General features: G+C 46.1%; 2 protein-coding genes across 5 annotated transcripts in view; one reads left to right on the forward strand and one right to left on the reverse strand.

The window, feature by feature from the left end:
• The window catches only part of Kyat (Kynurenine aminotransferase), a 123603-nt gene extending 116316 nt beyond the window's left edge, over positions 1-7287 (forward strand). For all 4 annotated transcript variants that reach the window (XM_055063001.2, XM_050194587.3, XM_050194588.3 and 1 more), the window contains one exon: positions 7020-7287. In XM_055063001.2, the coding sequence (XP_054918976.2) occupies positions 7020-7079 (60 nt within the window). In that variant the 3' untranslated portion in view covers positions 7080-7287. The remainder of the gene's footprint in view (positions 1-7019) is intronic.
• A 9685-nt stretch (positions 7288-16972) lies between these two features.
• Positions 16973-18855, reverse strand: LOC140218487 (uncharacterized). The gene is made up of 4 exons (XM_072288206.1): positions 18627-18855; positions 18305-18472; positions 17967-18226; positions 16973-17437 (listed from the first exon to the last, which is right to left on the reverse strand). Exons 1-4 carry the CDS (start codon positions 18853-18855, stop codon positions 16973-16975), a joined length of 1122 nt encoding a protein of 373 aa, XP_072144307.1.
• Between the last annotated feature and the right edge of the window lie 2474 nt (positions 18856-21329).

A 21329-nucleotide genomic window follows, 5' to 3' on the forward strand; every position in this document is an offset into this window, starting at 1 on the left:
ATAGCCAGAATATTTTTTTAAGGGGTGAGTGAGATAGGTCTGTTTTGCTGGGAGAATGAGGTGAGACAGGGTGCTTTACATAAGATGTGTTACGTTTTCAGTGGCATTGTGACTATGTGGGGTGAGACAGGTTTGGGGATCTCCTGTATTTACACCTACACATGCCATCCTCTTGATAATAATGGCAGAACTGGAAAAACTTGGATCTTGGCAACCTGCAGTCATTTTCCTGTTGGAACGAAAAATGATAAGCGTGACATTGACAGAAAGGAAGATGGGGGTATGAATTTGAGAGCAAATAGGTGGGTGTAGCTGATAGTGTTATAGTTGAACTATAGCAGACCATGTTGTCAATTTCAGTTACTTTAGCAGCTGTAAAGTGCCATCCAGGGAGCGTTCTGTTGCAAGAACCTTTAAAAAGAGTTAAGGAGCAGCAGAGATAAAATCAAATGAAATGTTTGGAGAACATGCGGTGATAAGGAGAGCTACCTACCCTGCTGCAGAAGCTCTTTCCTGTTGCCTTGGCCAGCATCCGGAAGTGACGTTCCTTCCCTGCCTTCTTCTATACTGGAGACAAGAATTTACCTCTTTTTTTTGCCATGACCCACAACCACAGCCTCCTTTCTTTTGTCTCCTTTTCTTGTTTCACGGCACACTTCCAGAAGCAGTTTTGCATTCTCCGAGCTTGTGACACAGAAGTACCACTGTTGGATATCATATCGTTGACAGGCTGAAAGGATTCTTGGACAAGAAGGGCATGCAGGCTTTTGTTTGAATTTTCAGCTGTTTTCGTGGCATACATCAGTATAATAATTTTCAGACATAACATTTACTATGTGATCTGTACTATGTGATCTGTGCAGGTCATGTAATATGTAGTGCAGCTAACCAGTGGCATGTTAGAGTAATAGAATTGCTGCTTAAGGAAGGGAAACAAAGTTGAGGATGGCTGATAAGATGGTGTGATAAGATCGGAAAACTTACAGGAACATGATGGAATTAGCCAATGCAAGGTAGGAATAACTGGAGATTGATGGTTGAGACGTGGACATAAAGTAGACTGATGACAAAACCTGCACAGTTATTACAGTGCTGTCAGAAATACGAGTTGAATATTATTCTCCTACACGTAGCAAGGAGTGTACAGTTTAGTGGCAGTCAAAGTGAAGATTTCTTACTGGGATCTTGGCCAGTCTAATAAATCCAGTTTCAGAGCAGTTCATGTATTGCTTCCATTACTGCTCAGCAAGGGACTTGACTCGCTGCTGTGATATAATCATGTGGCAAGGTGTCTGTATTTATTTGTACCCTCTGTCCTCATCGTCACCTGCCATTATTCTCTTTCCCCATACTTTCACCCGGAGCATAGTAGTAAGCTAGAGGAGTCAACCTCGGGCCTGCCTTTCTGCTGTTTCTTGAATAAATGACTAATAAAAAGACATTAAGTAAATTGTACACAAAGAATGGTGGCTACTGACTGGACTTCTTTAAATGTCATTACTGGCTGTCAAGAACAAAAATGTCCTCAGAAGTGCTGTTGTCTTTCAGTGCTGTATACACAAGTTGTGTGTGTTACTAGATCAGAAAGTGCAACAAGGATTTCAGTTTTGAATTTCTTGTCTTAAGCAATAGTTGCCTGCTCAAGTTGTGCTGCCTCCTCCACAGTGAACAGTGCATCATCATCATCAGCCTATTTTATGTCTACTGCAGGACGAAGGCCTCCCCTGCGGTCTCCAATTACCCCTGTCCTGCGCCAACCGATTCAAACTAGCACCTGCCAATTTCCTAATTTTGTCGCACCATCTAGTCTGCTGTCCTCACACAGACACTGTGCTTCCCTTCTCTTGGTACCCATTCTGCCACCCTAATGGTCCAATGGTTATCTAATCTGCGTATTACATGACATGCCCAGCGCCATTTTTTTCTCTTAATGTCAATTAGAATATTGTCTATACCCGTTTGCTCTCTGATCCAAACCGCTCTCTTTCTGTCTCCTAAAGTTATGCCTAGCATTCTTTGTTCCATCGCTCTTTGCACGGTCCTTAGCTTGTTCTCAAGCTTCTTTGTCAGTCTCCAAATCTCTGCCTCATATGTCAGCACCGGTAAAATGCACTGATTGTACACCTTCTTTTTCAGTGATAATGGCAAGCTTCCAGTCGGAAGCTGGCAATGTCTGCTGTATGCGATCCAACCCATTTTTATTCTGTGAATTTCCTTCTCATGATCAGGGTCCCCTGTGAGTAATTGACTTAGGTAAGCGTACTCCTTCCGAGACTCAAGAGGCTGACTGGCAATCCTGAACTCTTGTTCCCTTGTCAGGCAATTGAGCCTCATCTTTATCTTCTTCATATTGATCTTCAACCCCACTCTTACACTCTCCCTGTTAAAGTCCTCAATCATTTGTTGTAACTCATCTGCAGTGTTGCTGAATAGAACAATGTCATCGGCAAATCGAAGGTTGTTGAGGTATTCGCCGTCGATCCTTACTCCTAAACCTTCCCAGTTTAATAGCTTGAATACTTCTTACAAGCATGCAGTGAATATCATTAGAGAGAGTGTGCCTCCTTGTCTGACCCCTTTCTTTATAGGTATCTTCCTACTTTTCTTGTGTAGAATGAAGGTCTCTCTCTAGATATTTTTCAGGGTATTTACGTAAGCGGTCTGTACTCCTTAATTATGCAATGCCTCTATGACTGCTGGTATCTCGACTGAATCAAATGCCTTTTCGTAATCTATGAAAGCGATATAGAGAGGCTGATTGTACTCTGCGGATTTCTCGATCACCTGATTCATGACATGGATATGATCCATTGTAGAGTACCCTTCCCGACGCGGGCCTATTCCTTTGGTTGACTAAAGTCCAATGTTGCCCTTATTCTATTGGATGTTATTTTGGTAAATATTTTATATAATACTAAGAGTAAGCTAATGGACCTATAGTATTTCAGTTCTTTAACGTCTCCCTTGTTGTGAATTAGTATAATGTTTGCATTCTTCCAGTTTTCTGGGACTCTTACAGTCGATAGACACTTCGTATAGAGAGCCGTCAGTTTTTCTAGTATTATTATCTCCTCCATCTTTGATTAAATAGACTGTTATTCCATCTTCTCCTGCTGCTTTTCCCCATTTCATGTCTTGCAAGGCCCTTCTGACCTCATCTCTAGTTATAGGAGGAGTTTCCGTATCCTGTTCATTGTTTTTTTCTAATCGAGTACTCCTGAGTCCTCTGGGTACTGTACAGGTCAGTATAGAATTCTTTCGCTGCTTTATTATACCTTCGAGATTGCTGATAATATTACCCTGCTTATCTTTCAGTGCATACATCTTGGTTTGTCATATGCCATGTTTTCTTCTCACTGATTTCAGGCTGCGTCCATTTTTTACAGCTTCTTCAGTCTTTCTCACGTTATGATTTTGAATATCACTTATTTTCGCCTTGTTGATCACTTTTGACAGTTCCGCGAATTCTATCTTATCTCTTGAGTTGGACACTTTCATTCTTTATTGTTTCTTTATTAGGTCCTTTGTTACTTGGGACAGCTTGCCTACTGGTTTCCTTGGTGCTTTGCCTCCCACTTCAATTGCTGCCTCTGAAGCCAGCCACTTTGTGGTTTCATTCATTACCTCTATGTCATCATCATCATCATCATCATCATCATTGTTCTAAGGCTGCATATTTTTTTGCAAGTACCAGCCTAAATTTGTCTGCTTTTACCCTTACTGCCTCTAAGTTGACCTGTTTTTTCTTGACCAATTTTACTCTTTTTCTGTTGAAATTGAGGTGAATCCTAGTCCTCACTAACCTATGATCACTGCACTTTACCCTACCTATAACTTCTACATCCCGCACTATGCTGGGATTGGCAGAAAGTATGAAATCAATTTCATTTCTTGTTTCACCATTGGGGCTTTTCCAGGTCCACTTTCTGTTGCTACGTTTCCTGAAGAAGGTGTTCATTATTCTCAGCTTATTCCTTTGTGCGAATTCTACTAGCATCTCTCCTGTAGCGTTTCTAGAATTGACGCCATAGTTGCCAATTGCCTGTTCACCCGCCTAATTTTTCTCCACTTTTGCATTGAAGTCACCCATTACTACTGAATGCCGAGTTTGCACTTCTCTCATTGCTAATTCAACATCTTCATAATATTGATCTACTTCCTCATCGTCGTGGCTGGATGTTGGAGCGTAGGCTTGTACTACCTTTAATCTATACCTCTCATTAAGTTTGATTACGGCTACTGCTACCCTCTCATTAATGCTGTACAATTTGTCAATGTTGCCCGCTATGTCCTTATGGATTAGGAATCCTACCCCATATTGCTTCTTATCGGGGAGACCTCTATAGCAGAGGACATGGCCGTTATTTAGCAATGTAAAAGCCTTACCAGTTCTAATCTCACTAAGGCCGATAATATCCCAAACAATGTCTGATAGTTCCTCATAGAGTCCTGCTAAGCTAGCCTCATTCGAGAGAGTTTGGCTGTTAAAGGTTGACAGGGTCAGTTTCCATTGGCGGCCTGTCTGGACCCAGAGATTCTTGGCACCCTCTGCTGTGTTACAGGCCTGACCGCCGCCTTGGTCAGGTGCTCCGCAGCTGCTGTGGACTGAGGGCCATGGGTTAATTGTAGATAATTGTAACGATAATGATAAGATAATGATAACGAACAATGCTGTCATTGCTAATGTTTGGCTTTTTGTCTACCCTTTCATGCATCATCATGTGGGGCAAAACCCGTCAGCCATCATTTGCTTCACTTTTAGGTGTTGTATGGGATCCATGCTTGCATGCAGAATGGCAAGGTTGCATGCCCAGTGCGATCAAAGCAAAGACACAAGGGTCAATAACACAATGAGCCAGGGAAGAGCCAGCCAATGCAGTCTACCTCTGCTGCAGTTAGTTGACTTGTACATTTGCACATGCCAAAACTAGAATAGCAGGTCTTACGTAGGAAACCGGAAAAAAAAAGGTAACTATATAGTTGGGTAGGATATCATGTTGCACCATCACTGCTTTGAGCACACTAGGGAGTTATGCAAAAGAGGGGCATTGCAAAGACACTTGGGTAACATTTAATTGTTGACAACTACACTCGTACAAGACTCACTTGACAATTTTTTTTTTGCAAGAAAGAAATGCTATGGTGAAATAATTTCTCTTAATATCAGCGAATTGCTTGAGAGATACTGATATGCAACAAACTGCAAGGGTCACTTTGTTTGCATGATTTTGTAATGGTGAGCATTTGGTAGTTTCTTGCTTCATCATTCAAATTTGTGAGACATTCTATGTTAAGGGGTCTTGCAAAACCTATAATAAATGGTGTGGAATGTGTCTGATATTGTTATTGTTGAATGCAACCCGTTGAATCGGTGATGAAATTTTTCTGCTTTTGCTTCTGCTGAAGGTACTGCTTATTTGTGACATCAAAAAAAATCCAGTTGATATCCATTGCATTTAAAGGTGCATAAAAGTGGCGGGGATTTCAGGAACTTGAGCATGTGGTGTTTTGAGCAACGCTGCAGGCTCCATGCTACAAGTGCAGAAATAATATTAGGCTTAGAAGTTCATGACAGTATTGTCTAGTGGCTAAGCAGGTTTATTTACCATGTTCAAAATTTACAACTTCTGTTAACTTTGCAACAACTGACATCTAAGACAGTGAAGAGCCATCTGCTGCTGATGATCTGATTGCTGCAGGTAATGCTCTGCAGGTAATGCTCTGCGGATACGCTTAAAGATATTATTATTGCAATTTCTCTTCCACTGCAGCGTACACTGTGACAGTGTCGGCATAACATTGGGACCACTATACACATTACCACGACAAAAGCTGTCACTGGATAAGCCCTGGAAAAAAAATCTAAAAAATCAAGGGTTCTACTTGCCAAAACCAAGATATGATTATGAAGCACACCGTAGCGGGGATTCCGGATTAATGTTGACCACCTGGGTTTCCTTAACATGCACTCAATGCACGTTACATGGGTGTTCTTGCATTTCACCCTATCGAAATGCGGCCACCGCAACCAGGATTTGATACTCTGCCCTCTGGCTTGGCAGTGCAATAAGCCCAGAACTGCACACTGTATCATTAGTATGTGGGCCATTGTAAGAAACCTGTTTCATAACTTGCAAGTGATAGTGAAGACCACACAAAGTAATGCACGATGCAGCCAATCACTTGATGTGGCGGTAGTGCTTATTGACTTAACCACTAGGAGCACTCTGCAAAGACAGCTATGTGGTATAAAAAGTGTCACATCACCTGTAATGTGTAACAAGCTGCATCAATTTATTATTTGCATGTTTTTTTTCTCAACATTTGGTCATTTTCTTGAAGTAATGCTTACTTTAAGCCTAGATTCCTAGACATCCGACAACATATATCTTTATTGGGTAAATTCTTTGTTTTATGGTGTATCGGGCTGGTCTGCAACTTTCCCAGTAACACACTTGTTTTTAGGTGCTTCTAAATTCAATCCTGTGTACTATTTCTGCACTGAAGCTAGAAGATGCAGTCTACATCAGTAGTCTAGCTTCTTTCTTTTTTCTTTTGAGTGAACATTGACTGGTACATTGCTATTCTGCCATAGTACATCACTGCTAACCCATGCTGGCTGTTCTATGGGGAGGTTTCGCATTATCTGATTAATGATTTTTATTCGCAGAATTTTACGTGGAAATGTGGCACCTTAGGTTTTTTCACATTTGCTCTTTCCCTCTACATGGGGAAAGTATACTTAATGCTGCTGGCAGAGGAGTGAAGTGGCGGTCCTCTGACCTAACACTAAGTGAATGCTGGAACGACTACTTGTAAATTTCAGTGCCTTGTGACCAATTCAGTATTGGTGTGGCCATGTGATATTAGCAAATAAAAAGATTTTTGTTGAGCTGATGGTGTAAGGATTTTTTGGAATTCTTGTACATTCCTATACATTTAACTGCCATTGTAACCTTTTAATTTTCATTTGACACATGGCAACCCCTTTACTTATATTTTTTTTTTTTTTTTTCTAGGATGACTCAACTCTTCAGAAGGCTGCAGACATATTGGCAGCTTTAAAGGCGATGTCCTGAGTGTTCATCATTTGAGGACTAGGCCATGAGTAGTAGCTCAGCATTTGGTGGATGTTTTTACTGTTATTCACCATATGCAGTCAACTTTCATTAATTTGGTCTTGGTGAAATATATGTACAAATTGGTTTAAATTATCTGAGGTTCGAAACAGAAGTTGGCTGTACCACAGTGTTTCAGATAATAAATATTGATATTTTCATATTGTGAGCTGCACGTTTACTTTTGTCAGTGTCATGGTGCTAATACTCCTACTCATTGCTGTAGCCAGGGGGCAAATGCAGGAATTTGGGGGGTGAAAACCTCTCGGGGAAATTTTCTGACGGCTCCCGTCCCCTCCCTTTTCCACGGAACAGAAAGTTTGAGGAGGCGGGCCGAGAAAGAATGACATGGATGAAAAGGAAAGGTTGAACATAAAAGCAAGTTGAGGGCTAGTGGCAGTCCGAAGGGAGGGGGTGTGATAGGGGCGATCCCCTCTTACTTGCACAGAATGTCTTGACCACTGCGCCAAGAACAAATAGGCAAAAGGTGTGGCTAACTGCGCATCCATGTCAGCTCGCGTCTGATTGTGGGAAAAGTGACTACATTGGTTCTTGTTGAAAGAATTGTGCTGGCTTTACTGGTGATAGCTGACACATAAGCAACATTGGCAAGAAAGGGGGGGGGGGGTGCAATGAAGAGAACAGAAGTGGTAAAACCACAGAGTGAAAAGCCAAAGAGTACAGAGGGCCTATTTCGGATTACAGTATTTGCAGTAGTCAATCTTAGAGCAATTTACTCGCACATTTCGCCTCCCATGCAGGGGACACACCGGCTCGTGGGCATGAATAGGGTGAGCAGACAAGAGAGCCCATTTCAAGAGGTGCAAGCTGACGGGCCGTCGTGACTAGTGAGATTACAGAAATTTTCAAGGGTCTTTGTTCACGGCCGATGTCGAGGCATTTTCAAAAGTGAACACAAGTTCATCTGCGTCGTCACCCCCCCTAGGCGCATATACCTATGACAGGCACATAGTGATTACGAGAGCAGAGAGTAAAAAACTTGATTGAAGGAAAAATCAAGCATGCAAGAAGCTGTCTGAAGCAACTGCACACTTTTCTTTGTTGAAAGAATGATGACTTTATCATTCTCTGGAAAGCAACCAGCCCTTGCTTTGTGCCTGTCACCAGTGGCACACAGAATGTGCACTACTGATGATATCCTCTGTCGATCAGAAATGCTCAGCCTGACCTTGCTGCTTGCAACCACATTTAACGTGTGGATAGAGAGGCCACGAAGAAAAAAGTTTTTTTCTGCTGCAGAACCTCCTCTCTCCTGAATCCAATGTTTAGGACTGCTGTCTTTAAGACCACACTCCTTGAGCAAAATGGGCACAAGGAGTGCCCCACTTTCGGAGATAAAACTAGGAGAAAGTTGTGTGTGACGCCTGTAGCAGGCAGAACATTTTCGCTCTCCCCCTCTACCCCCTCAAGGCACACCTCTACCTCATTCGGGATCATGTTAACCATAACTGTTAAGGGGTTCACAAATAATTTCCTTTAGCTACCTCCTGCTGTTCGATTCTTGGCCTATTCCCCTTAGTGGGTGCGAGCCATGACAGAGGTTCATCATCATCATCATCAAGGGGTTCAGCACTAAAAAGCATACACACAGAATGATGGGATGAGTGCTTGCTTGAAACTTGGGGCATTGCTCCTTACCAGGCCTTCGTGTCGTCGACCATGCTGCACAGAAGAAAAGTATTAGGAAAATATGGCAACTTGTCTCTGACTTTCATTATATAAATAAACTTGAGAGCTGCTGTTGGGCTAGTTTGTGCACATTTAAGACTGAAAACAGCACAGAAAAGGAACAGTAAAGAAAGACTGATATTTATTTATTTATTTATTTATTTATTTATTTATTTATTTATTTATTTATTTATTTATTCAAAAAACCTCACAGGCTCCAGCAGGAGCCTGAAAGGTTAACACTGATTTTCATGGTGTAAGATAAAGGGTCCCTGAAATAATTCGGTCAAATTTTGCAGACGCATAGGGTGCACAGCTACACTAAAAGATTCATGCCACAATTAAAGTGAAGCATCTCATTTAAGAGAGCTACGGACAATTATAAGTTACCCTCCTCCCTAGCCATGCTTTTCCTCCACAACTTGTTCGCCGAGCGATCAAGGCTAAGCTCTGCCTTCACTGGCTCTGCGTCATGGGACGTTGCGTCTTCTACTTCCGGTGTCTTGGAGTGATCAATGCTAAGCTCCACCTTCACTTGCTCTGCATGATGTCGTTTCGTCTGCTTCCAGTGTCTTGGAGCCAGCGCACGAAGCCTCTCCAACCTCCCCGCTAGCTGACTAGCCGTCGACCCCCAGCGGCAGCTACCCCAGCAGCGTGCATTGCGAGCTTTCAGGCTGCCCCACATTCAGCGCTTTTACTGGCGTTTTCTGGCGTTGCATCTCTCGGCATTGTCGCATGAACAGCGTCAGAGGGAGCATCCATCCACATGAGCGGCATGCGGACCAGTGATGTTTGATCTGCGCTCAATGAGCCACTTCGTACAGCGGCGGCGAAATTGCCCCTTGAGCGTGCCACCCTCAGCATCAACGCCGAATGACGCCGAGTGACAAAATGCCAGAAAACTCTGGAGAAAAGCTGAATGTGGGGCCGCCTTAAGTGGCCTGCATGAGCAACCTGGTGGCGCACGGCTCAACCAGCCAACCACAGAGCTAATACAACTAATACTGCTTTAAAGGGCCCCTCGCCAGGTCTGGCCATTTTCAGCTGGCAAGTGCAGTCAGCGCCTCCTCTATACTTTCAGTGCCCGGCAGCAGTAAGCTTCGCCACCACCGTCGCGTGTCCGATTCTGCCACGCCCTTGGCAGCCGTGTGGTGGTGCCACACAGACAGGGTTGGTTTGACCCCATTTGCCTCCTGGCATTTTGCGCCGACATGTTTTGATGCTGTGAAACGTGTGTGGCAGTAACCCTTGTGTCAATGTGTGCTTCTTGTGTGAACACGACTCGTTGTCTCCAACGTAGCATACTGCTGCGTGCCTTTATGCAAGTCCGACAAGAATGCTCTGGGACTTTCCTTTCATGAAGTTCCATCAGACTTTGAACTGAGGGAGAAGTGGCTTGGCTGTGATTCAGCGAGATGGTTGGACACCGAACGACAGGTCATGCTCTTCAAAAGTTTACAGCAGGCACTTCAAAAACAAAGATTTCATTGAAAAGAACAGACCTCGGCTGAGAAAAAGTACTGTAGCATCTGTATTTGAAGAGTACCCTCATCATTTACAACCACAGGCAACACAGGGGAGGGGCACAGAAAGCATAGAGAAACAAGCTTGTTTAACGCATTCGCTACCAACAGATATTTCAGTTGTGGGAGCATCGGCAACTCTTGCTGCCATCATCAAGTTCAGTCAAACCACTTTACGTGGAAGATGTGTTAATGGACACAATGCCTACTGTAGACAGATCTGCCAACCAAAGTGATGTTGAAGATAAGAATGATAGAGGCATCCAGATTGACAGCAGGGCACCATCAAGCCTGCTAATTACAGAAAAAGCAAAATGGAAAAGGAAAGGAAGAGGTTTAAGAACTCAAATTCTGTGGCTGATGCAGACGGTGGACAAGTATAAGCAAGAGTTAAAACAACTTAAGGAGGACTACGTCCCCACAGAGCTTTCCTACATGTGGGAAAAAGCTATAAAAAATCTGCCTTCTGCATTGCTTTTACTTGACCAAGTAAGAAATTTCAAGAGAAAAAGACCAACATGGTCCAAAGAAACAGCGTATCAATGTGTTGTTTTGAGGCATCTGTCCACAAGAGCCAATGAACACATGAGAGGCCAGGAACTTTTTAAACTCCCTAGCAGAAGTAAGGTGTGTGCCTCTATTGGGATACAGAACAATGAAACAGGATTCACTGGACTGTTCGAAGCTTGCCTTAAGACAAAGCTTGAGAACCCCAAGGCACCACAATCCAGGGCATGTTCTCTCATTGTTGATGTGATGCTCATTAAAGAAAAGCTGCAGTACAACAAGCAGCAAGACTGTTTTGTCGGCCAAACAAATGTTAGTTTGTCTCATGCTAGCAGTGGTCTCGTCCTGGCAAACTCTCTTCTTTGTTTTGTCATAAGTGGACTATCAACTTCATACAGGATTCTCGTTGGGTATTTTTTTATGAAGGGTTTGTCTGGGACTCAATTTCACGAATTGATGTTCATCATGAAGAAAGTAGAATCCTTTGGTTTTCAAATTGTGAGACTGATTGCTGACAAACACGAGGTTAATGTGCACGCCATGAAGATTCTGGGAAACGGCATTTTGACTTTGCGAACTGAGCATCCGTGTGACCCCAGCAGGCCCCTGTTCATAAGCTTCGACCCCTGCTATGTGCTAAAAAATGTACACTCTCAGTTCTTGGCACACAACCTAGGACCAAAAATAGAAATTTTGTCGTCCTACCTCAAAGACGTTTACGAACTTCAGAAGAACTTGAGTGTGAAGCCATTGCGCTATCTAAGCTGAAAACACGTTTATCTGAACAACATCATGAAGATGAATGTTACAAGGGCAATCCAAGTCTTGCCCCTCCTGTAATAGCTGTTTTGCAACACCTTCAAGAACAAGCTGGTCACACCTGCCATATGTCATTCACGACTGCAAGCTTGATGATCACATTCGTGAAGAATGTCTATCGCTGGTTTGTCCTCCATGACACCTGCAATACAGTTCAACATATTCGTCAGAGGTTTCCAGATGTCAAGCAGTATAAGAGTACAGACGATGAACGACTTGAATGGCTGGAGGCCACAATTCCAAGGCATTTGGATGTCTTGAAGAAAAGGTGTGCCCATCCTCATGAGTTTTTGACGAAGGGAACTTATGAGGCATTATTGACCACCACCCACTGAAGTGTGGGCTGTGTCAAGTACCTGCTGACGGTTGAAAGTTTTGGATCCGTATTGACTCGAAAATTTAACAGCAATCCGATAGAGTCTCTGTTCGGAACACTGAGAAGGTCAGCTGGATGCAATGATGCACTTGATGTGTGTGCTGCTCTTTCAGGGCTTCAGAAAGTGCTAAAAATTGGAATAGTTGCGTTGGATGTGCTTTCAAATGTTGCCCATAACGAGCAGACAGTTATGTGGCAAAGGTGTCTTGTGCACCAAGCAGCTTTCGTGGTGCTCGAAAGGCTGAAGACTACTGTTTTGCCTTTGTATATGCCTACTCTTCAGGTTTCAGCAACTGTCTATGTTGCTGGCTATGTTGCCTGAACAATCAGTGAGAAAATGAACTGCGAGAACTGTGTGGCAATATAAACCAAGCCACTGACAAACCAGCCACTGCAGGCATTCACCCGCTTCCAGGACTGTGTTGGACTCATGTATCCCTCTCAACAGCTGCTTTTTGCCCTGGACGTCTTACGCACATATGCTGAATGAGCCCTCAAGGAAAATCCGGATCTTGAGAAACCCTCGACTAGCTTGGTGGCAGATGCAGTTCCAGCTCTGTGTGCACCCGAGCTACTGCAGTACAAAGACGGTGCCAAGAGGCAACAGCAAAAGTTCATGGAACTCATTGCATTGCATTTTATGAGGCCTCTGCTTGCAAACCATGCATTTAGCATCACAGACAGGCACGATTCCTATATGTTCTTTGGACAGAAGCCACTTTCAAGAAAGTGCCGGAAGCTCTGACAGTGAAGACAAAAGTGTGCATAAGTGCTTTTCACATATAGTTACTTTTCTTTGATTAAATTCATCATTGCATAAAATCGCCTTGTTTTGGTCTTCTGTATGCTTGGCGTCCATTCAACGACTGCGCTGACATCGCAGCCTAGGTCAATCGCGTGAGGCGAAACCAAACGTCGGCTTTTCGAATCCGTACAAGATACGACGGTGCCTATAAAGATAATGTGTATGACATAAGTGAGCTGTAAATAAGGAGTGGGAATGGGGAGCTAAGAGTACGCCCCATCGGATCCAGCATTCGATACTGTCAACTCAATGTATTTGTCATTGGCTTTTGAGCAGGTAAACCTAATGTCTATTTTCCGGGGCAAGTATAGTGTAGCGATAAGGAAGTATTTGTTCTGAGCTGCTACCACGCACCCGTGCTAACAACCTGCACTTCTTGCAGGCGAGCACAGCCAGCAGGCCTCGGAGAGGCCTGCTTTGGTGTCGGCACTTGTCGGTGATAGGTTGTACTGGTGCCGACGGCGGCGGCCCTTTGTACTTCGCACAGAAAGAGCTAAAATTTCAAACCAAATGCCGTTTCCCCTTCTCACGGGCGCCGCGTCCATGCTGGAGTAGGGTGGCTAGGATAGCCGGAGGGTTGACGTATATGCATGGATACAGTTAACTACAGGGGCAGTGCAGTGTGCGGAGGCAGCGACGCATAAAGGCACCTGATGTTGGCGGTAGTGAAAGGAGCGGCGGCGCTGCAATCGCTCACTCTTGCATGTGGTGCCTGTTGCATGGCTCGGAAGCGCTGGATAGGTGGTGTTTCACCCGCTTTCTATGCATGTCTGCTGCTTTTAAATTCGTGAACATTATAGCTCGCGTCAACAGCAAGGAGGCGGGCGGCTGCTGTTGTGCGACATTATGCGTTTCCGCAGTTCTTATTTTACAGGGCCTCACTTAATGTGCTCTTGAAATGTGTGCCAAGGAGAGAACAATCGTACAATGTAACTGCTTAATTTAAACTTACTTTCAGTGTTATGGGGACTTGGATTTGTTGAAGCACACCAAGCAGCGGGACTTTTGTAATGCAGGTTATTTGTTCTTGTGCCCATTACCATACCAAATAATGCTGTCATTGCACTAGTGTGGCAAACTATTCCAGATATAATTCTTCAGTGCCCTACCAGCTCTTGTGTGTTTCCCTGTGATGCCTGTATAGCGAGCATTTAGTAACAGATTACACAGACCATGCAATTGTGCCCCATTTCTGTAATGCTGTACCCATATGCCTAGCGACAAGGATTGCGTCCTATGGATATCCTATCTACATCCACTGCTAGGACATCGATATCCTAGGGATGTGTCGAATACGTCCTGCAAACGTCCCTCACATGACCATTTAGTCGCACTTTCTCTTTTGCAATATTGTTGTACCGTTTGGGGCACTACGGGTGTCACAAATTTATCCAAGCTTCACCTTCTTCAAAAAAGAGCTGTAAGATGCATTGCTTGTGCTCCTTATTGTTCCCCCACACATGATTTGTTTTTAAAATATGAAATCCTGCCAATCTATAGTTTACACAATTATAGACTTTTAATGATCTATAAACGCTCTTCACAAGGTGATGAACATTATATTAATTATCTGGCAAAACTTCAGAAAAACACGCATATCCTGCAGACTAGACATAAAGAAATTTGGTTAGTGCCGACGCCTAGGGCATATTATACCGAGCAGTCTCTTTCTTATACTGTTCCAGTATTATTAAATAAATTGAACAGAGACTTATTTGACCCCTTTCAGCATTCAAGTGATGTTATTAAGCTATATTTTCTTAACAAGATTACGTAATACTGCACTCAGTTTAAACCTATACCTGTTATTAATTTTTCCGTTTCCCCATGACCAATTATTTGTTTTTCTAATGCCTATGTTTGTGCTGCAATGCATAGCGCTGCCTTTTACAAAGTGTCTTGTTATTTAGTTTCAGTGTTTATTTGGACAATCGATAATCTCTGCCTGTGTACTGTACTGCCGAGTTGATAAAGGGGGCAGGACCTCTGTCAAGCTTACGAGCTTTTAGTCCTGTCTCCTTCTCTGTTCAAGAGAAAAATAAAGACTGAATTGAATTGAATTGAATGTCCTGCGGACATCCATTGCATGTCCGCGAGGGCCTTTACATGGACATGCTGCGTACATTTTACAGACATATGCCAGGGTCTTTTGCATACTGTTCGCCATAATGCACATTACGGTTGCAGCACAGGGTGATAGATGCATGAGCAGAGCACCCACGCATCAAGAATAGATACATTGGAGAGTTTTAGATTAAGAGGAAGCTTTAGCTCGGGTGCTCCTATCTAAATACATGTAAAAGAAGAATTCATTTATCTCGACAACCACTGCATCAAATTTGACAAGGTTTGTTGTATTTAAAAGAAAAACTTAAAATCTAGTGACTGTTGGTTTCGGATTTTTTATTTAGGTCGTCAATTTTTTATTAAATATTGGCAAATATCGAAAATTTTGAAGAAACGAAACTATCAAGTTTAACACTCTGTAACTGAGCAACGAAAATTGATAATACAATTCCGTGAATTGCATCTAATAGTACATCTAAAGAGGATGAAATTGGTTGGTTACAGAGGAATCTAAAAAAAAAAATTGGTAATATGGAGATACAGCTTTTGCAGAACCCTTGTAAACAACGTAACAAATTCACGTAAGATATAAAATGACGTATCGAATTTGTCCGCTTTCAATGATCTAATGGATTTCGTTTACAGAACCGTGATATGCGTTTTTTATGCAGAGCTATGAATCTTGAACTTCGTGCTTCTATTTTCTCTAACTTTAAAATTTTTGAAAATCTTTTTAACAAGATTCAGGACCTAACTCAAAATTCCGCTGCCAACAGTCACTAGAATTTAACTTTCTCTCTCAGATGCAACAAATTTCATTAAAATAGGTCCAGGGGTTACCTCAGAAAAACGTTTTTTGCGTTTTACATGTATTTGAATAGGCCGCGTCGGAGTTGGTCCCGAGCTAAAGCTTCCGCTTAAGCTAGGGGACACAAGCATTGGGGCGCACTAGTGCTTGGGTCCATGGTACTGAGCATGCGCAGACCGGTCTAGTGGGGACCCCTTTTGGACCCCTATCTCCTGTTCACACGTGACTTGGGCCATTCGTCCTCGCGATCGCTGAGGACATGCAGTTCCAGCCTTATTTTGGATAGCGTACATTCCCCGCGGCCTTGGAGCCGGCGCAACGCGGAGCCTGCTGCTTGCGCGCGCGGCGCACGGCGTAACGTGAGCCACGCGTAAGAACAGTGCCTGAGGAGCGGGCCCCTCTCGTCCTCTCTTCGGTTTCTCTCTCCTTCATCGGAGATACGCGGGGGCCTTCGCCCGACAGATTGACTTTCGGTGCTCTTGGCTGTCGGACGTGCGGGGCGGGGCCACTTTGGTCCCGCGCCCCTCTGAGCAAGGCGGCACCTTTCTGTGTGGCGAAGCAGACTTCCCGGCCGGGAGCGTTCACCCGTAGTCTGCGACTGCCACCCTAGTGCCGTACTCCTGTATTGTACGCGCATTTTGTACATAACAGGGAATAAACCCCCATTCGTTGGTACCACGGCTGGAGTCGTCTCTACGCCTTGCCGGTGAGTCGGCGAACCCGCCGCGGCGCCCGTTTGCGTGCGCTGCGGAGTGGGGACGAGCTACGCGTGTCTCCTTAAACCTATAGCTAGCCGGGTCTGGGCACGTTAGCCTGAACCCCCACATATCTGGCGCCCAACTAGGTTTCAGCATGACGTCGGAGCAGACCCCGATTCGGCAAGCCCATCCAACCTTTGCCGCTTACCTTCGAAACGGCTGGTTCCACGACCGGGACGATTTGGCCGCTGAAGCGAAGCGTATTCAGGGTGACATTCTGGCCGCACGGGCCTATCGCCCGCCGCCGCCAGCGTTGTTGTCCCTTGAACCCCGGTGCACTTGGAACGACGGCAACATACCGCCCGCTCCTTTCCGGCAAACCGACGCAACAGCAGCCCTCGTTGGAGAAACGGAGCGAGGCGCGTGGTAGCTTTCTGACCGTGCTCTTGACCTGTACGCCAGGTGGGCGTGCACAGTCGCCCAATTCGGCCGAGCACGAAACTGGGACCACCGAAGTGGCCCGGCGGTGGAAACTGATGTCAGTGCAATGCCCCCCGCAGCGCTACAGAAGAGTGGGCGTGTACCCAGCCGAGCAGTTCACCGATGTGCGCAAAGAGAAACCTATCTCGCAGAGACAGGCGTACCAGTCCCTTTGCTGCCGGGCAAAGGCCGCGAGCAAGGGCTTCACAAATCGGTTCATCCGCTCGGTGGGATTGGCCTGATGGTGATCAGTCGTTGTTTTGCGGTGCTTTGTGCCAAAGGCTGCCCAGACATCGACGAAGACCTTGGCCATAAAATAGGACGCGTTGTCAGTGATCAACTCCGCCGGAAAACCAAAGCTAATGAATACCTCGAGTAACTTGTCCCATATGACGCATGCCGTTAGCTTCCGAAGGTGAAAAAGTTCTACCCACTTCGTGAAATGATCTGTGACGGCCAGCAGGAATGTGTGACCTTGCCGGTTTCTCGGGAAAGGTTTCATAACGTGACAGGCCGCGATTTGCCAGGGTAGCTGGCTGTCGATCGGCTGCATGAGGCCGGGGTTTTGCCGCCACGGGGCTTCACACTTTGGCACACACGGCATGAGCGAGAATATATAATGAAGTACATCTCGCTTCATGCCTGGCCAGGTCGCGAAGCGGATAACTCTTACGGCCACTCGCGTGTCCGGCCAACCTCGAGTCACGGAAATAGCTCAAAGTGGCCCTTCGTAGACTGCGGGGAATCACTAAAAGGATTCATAAGGAGCCTCTTCAGATGGGATATAGCGCAGGAGCACTCCGTCAGCATTCAGCAGATACGAATCCAACGTGCCCGCAATAATACCAGCTGCGTCGCACCCATACCCAGTGCCAACAGAAATACGAATTTGCGCCCATCGGCGTTGCCACCTTGCTCCATTTCGGGGCTGTGCTCTTTTTCTAGCTCTTCAGTGATTTGCTGACAAAATGGGTCGTTCCGCTGAGCTTTCAGCAGCTTCTGTCTGCTAAATGCAATACCCATGGACGTTACAGGGTCCAGCAGGTACGCGCTTTCGCCCGGCGACGGCGGCTTACAGGCCTCATTGGCGCCTGAACTCGCTCCGTTCGCGCCATTGGAAGGGCTCCGGCTTCGTTCGGAAGCGTTGTCTCGGAGGGGTGCCGGTTAAAAGTGTCCGAGTCTGAAATGGGGGTGCGCGACAGGGCGTCGGCCACCACATTTGTGCTCCCCTTCCGATAGCGAACAACAAAGTTGTAGCGCTGTAATGTCAATGCCCAGTGCACGTGGCAGCCTGAGGGCTCGCACAAGCGCTTCAGCCAGGTGAGCGCCATGTGATCTGTTTCAATAACAAAAGGCACTCCGTCAACGTAGTGATCGAACTTACACGGAGCGAACACTATCGCTATACACTCACGTTCGGTCACGGAGTAGTTACGCTCTGCGGGCGTCAACGACTGGCTGGAAAAGGCCACTGGCCGAAGAACTTCCTCATGTTCTTGGAACAGCACCGCACCTATTCCCAGGTTGCTCGCGTCAGCTTGGACTACGAACTCCTTGTTCAGGTCGGGCAGCTTCAGCTCGGCTGTGTCCACAAGAGCTTTAGAGAAAGCTCTGAAGGCAGCACCTTGCTCCGGATCGACCCCAGCTCCAGCTTGTAGACTTCCTCAACAACGAGGTCAAGGGAGCCTGTAGAGCGGCGCAGTTGGGCACAAATTGGCGGTAGTAATTCACCATGCCCAAAAAGCGTCTGAGGGCCTGTATGTTCGCCGGCGTTGGGCACTCGAGGATAGCTCGGACTTCGTCCTCGCTAAGCCCAGCAGTCAGACGCGGATCTCTGCGATCTGAGCTTTCTTCGGGTTCAGAGTGCAGCCTTTCGAGGATGTCCTCCAAGTAGTGGAGGTGTGCCTCAAAGGTGCGAGAGAAGAGGACAATGTATCGTCTAAGTAGGCTTGGGCGTATTGCCATTTTGCCCTTCCCAGAACTATGTCCATCAATCTATGGAAAGTCGCTGCAGCGTCCGAGCAGCCAAAGGGCATGCAAGTGAACTCGTACAAGCCTCTATGCGAGGTGAAAGCGGTTTTCTCCACATCCCTTGGCTCCATCTGCACTTGCAGGTAACCGCGGCTAGCATACAGAGTGGTAAAATAATGTGCACCACCTAGGCTCGCCACGATTGAGTCGATGCTCGGCATAGGGTAAGCATCCTTCCGAGTGACATCATTGAGTCGGCGGTAGTCCACGCAAAGACGAGAGGAGCCGTCTTTTTTCGGGACCAGCAATACCGGAGAACCCCATGGACTATTAGATCAGTGGATTGCCCCAGTCTCGATCATTTCGTCCATTGCGAGGTCGATAGTTTTCTTTTGGCCACACTTAAGGGCCTAGGATTGCATTTCCATGGTAGCGCGTCGCCTGTGTCGATTTGTGTCGCACAAGAGTGGTGCGTCCCCGGCCCAAGTCTTCAGGAGGGGGGGGGATGTGGGCGCCCCTTTTGGACCCCTATCTCCTGCTCACACCCGACTTGGGCCATTCACTCTCGCGATCGTTGGGGACACGCAGTTCCAGCCTTATTTTGGATAGCGTACATTCCTCGCGGCCGCTGGAGCCGGCGCGACGCGGAGCCCGCTGCTTGCGCGCGCGGTGCACGGCGTAACGTGAGCCACGCCTAAGAACAGTGCCTGAGGAGCGGGCCCTCTCTTCGGCTTCTCTCTCCTTCAGCATCGGAGGTACGCGGGGGCCCTTCTATGGGGGGCCTTCGCCCGACAGATTGACTTTCGGTGCTCTTGGCTGTCAGACGTGCGGACCCACTTAGCCCCGTGCCCCTCTGAGCAAGGCGGCTTCTTTTCGTGTGGCGAACCTGCTCGGAAGAGCCAGCGTGGCGGAGCAGACTTCCCAGAAGATTTCACCCGTAGTCTGCGACTGCCACCCTAGTGCCGTACTCCCCATTTTGTACATAACAGGGAATAAACCCCCATTCGTTGTTACCACGGCTGGAGTCGTCTCTACGCCTTGCCGGTGACTCAGCGAGCCTAAAACTTTAAGCGAACCCACCGCGGCGCCCTTTTGCGTGCGTGGCGGAGTGGGGACGAGCTATATGTCTCCTTACATCTTAGATAGCCAGGTCCGGGCACGTTACCCTGAACCCCCACACTCTGCGCATGTGCAGTACCGTGACCCCAACACTTGCGTCCCCAAAGTTTTAGTTTAGGGGACGCAAGCGGCTTGCGTACGCAAGAACTAGGGGCGACGGTACTGCGCATGCGCAGACCGCTACGTCTACTTGCGTCCTTGGGTTGTTTGGCCGGCCGAAAACATCGCTGCCCCTAAGGGGTCACGTTACCCATGTGACTCTCGCGTTGTAGGAGAACTTACGAGTAGCTAGCGGGTAGATAATCTAATAAATCTTTCGCCAAGTGTCGACAGACGTCGTTTTTATATATATTGGAGAGGTTTATAAACGCAGTTGGGGCGTTGGGGCGGAGCCATAAACGGGAGAGGCCTGCATGGTGCATTCACCTGGCGGCGCAAATTTATTCTATGGCGCAAAGCTCAAACGGACAAAAGCCGCTAATATTGCTGTAACCAAGTCTATTCTACTTCGCTGCTGGTGTAAATTTTCGGCACTGGCGTAATTGTGTTGCTGCCAAAAACTTATACCCGCAGCAAAGTAAAATACACTTGATTACTGCAACATTAGCTGTTTTTGTCTGTTTGAGCTTTGCGCCACCAGGTAGATATGCACCATACAGGACGCTCTCGTTCATGGCTCCGCCCTAACGACCCAGCCTGCGTTTACCCAAATACCGGACACTCTAAACCTCTCTATTAACTGCTTTTAATAAAAATAGTTTTATGTGCTTTACTTCATATGCTTGATTTCATGTTTTAAAAAATGATAACGCAGCAAAAATCAGACGTTGATGGCGCTGCGAGCGCATGCGACCTCACTGCGGCTTGCGTTTGGTTGCTTGCGTACGCAAACGCACCCAAGCGCTAGGGGCCCCAACGCCTTGCGTCCCCTAAACTAATACCTCTATTGTGTGCACACGATACACACACACGCACGTGTGCGGAAGTGCAGCATACTCCTGCGCTTTGCGCCAAGCGCCTTATTGTTGCCTTATTGAACTATAATTGAAGTCTTCAAAGTAAATTGCCTCAGAAAACTCGTAGTACGACGTAAACACGAGCTACAGACATGATAGCTTTGGATTGTAATTTGAACATGCAAGAAAACATAATTCTGCTACGAGGAAACTCATGAGATAGCTTCAATTGGAGGACAAGTATTCACGTGCATGTAAAAAAAAAAAAAAAAGGTGCATGTAAGATAATCTTGGGACATTCGTAATAGGATATCCAAGACTGACGTCCAGCAGATGTCGTCCTATTTGTATTCGAAATGGTGCATGGACATGGGGTCATGATTCGGATGTCCT

This window comes from Dermacentor andersoni, chromosome 1 (assembly GCF_023375885.2).
Source record: "Dermacentor andersoni chromosome 1, qqDerAnde1_hic_scaffold, whole genome shotgun sequence".
Lineage (NCBI taxonomy): Eukaryota > Metazoa > Arthropoda > Arachnida > Ixodida > Ixodidae > Dermacentor > Dermacentor andersoni.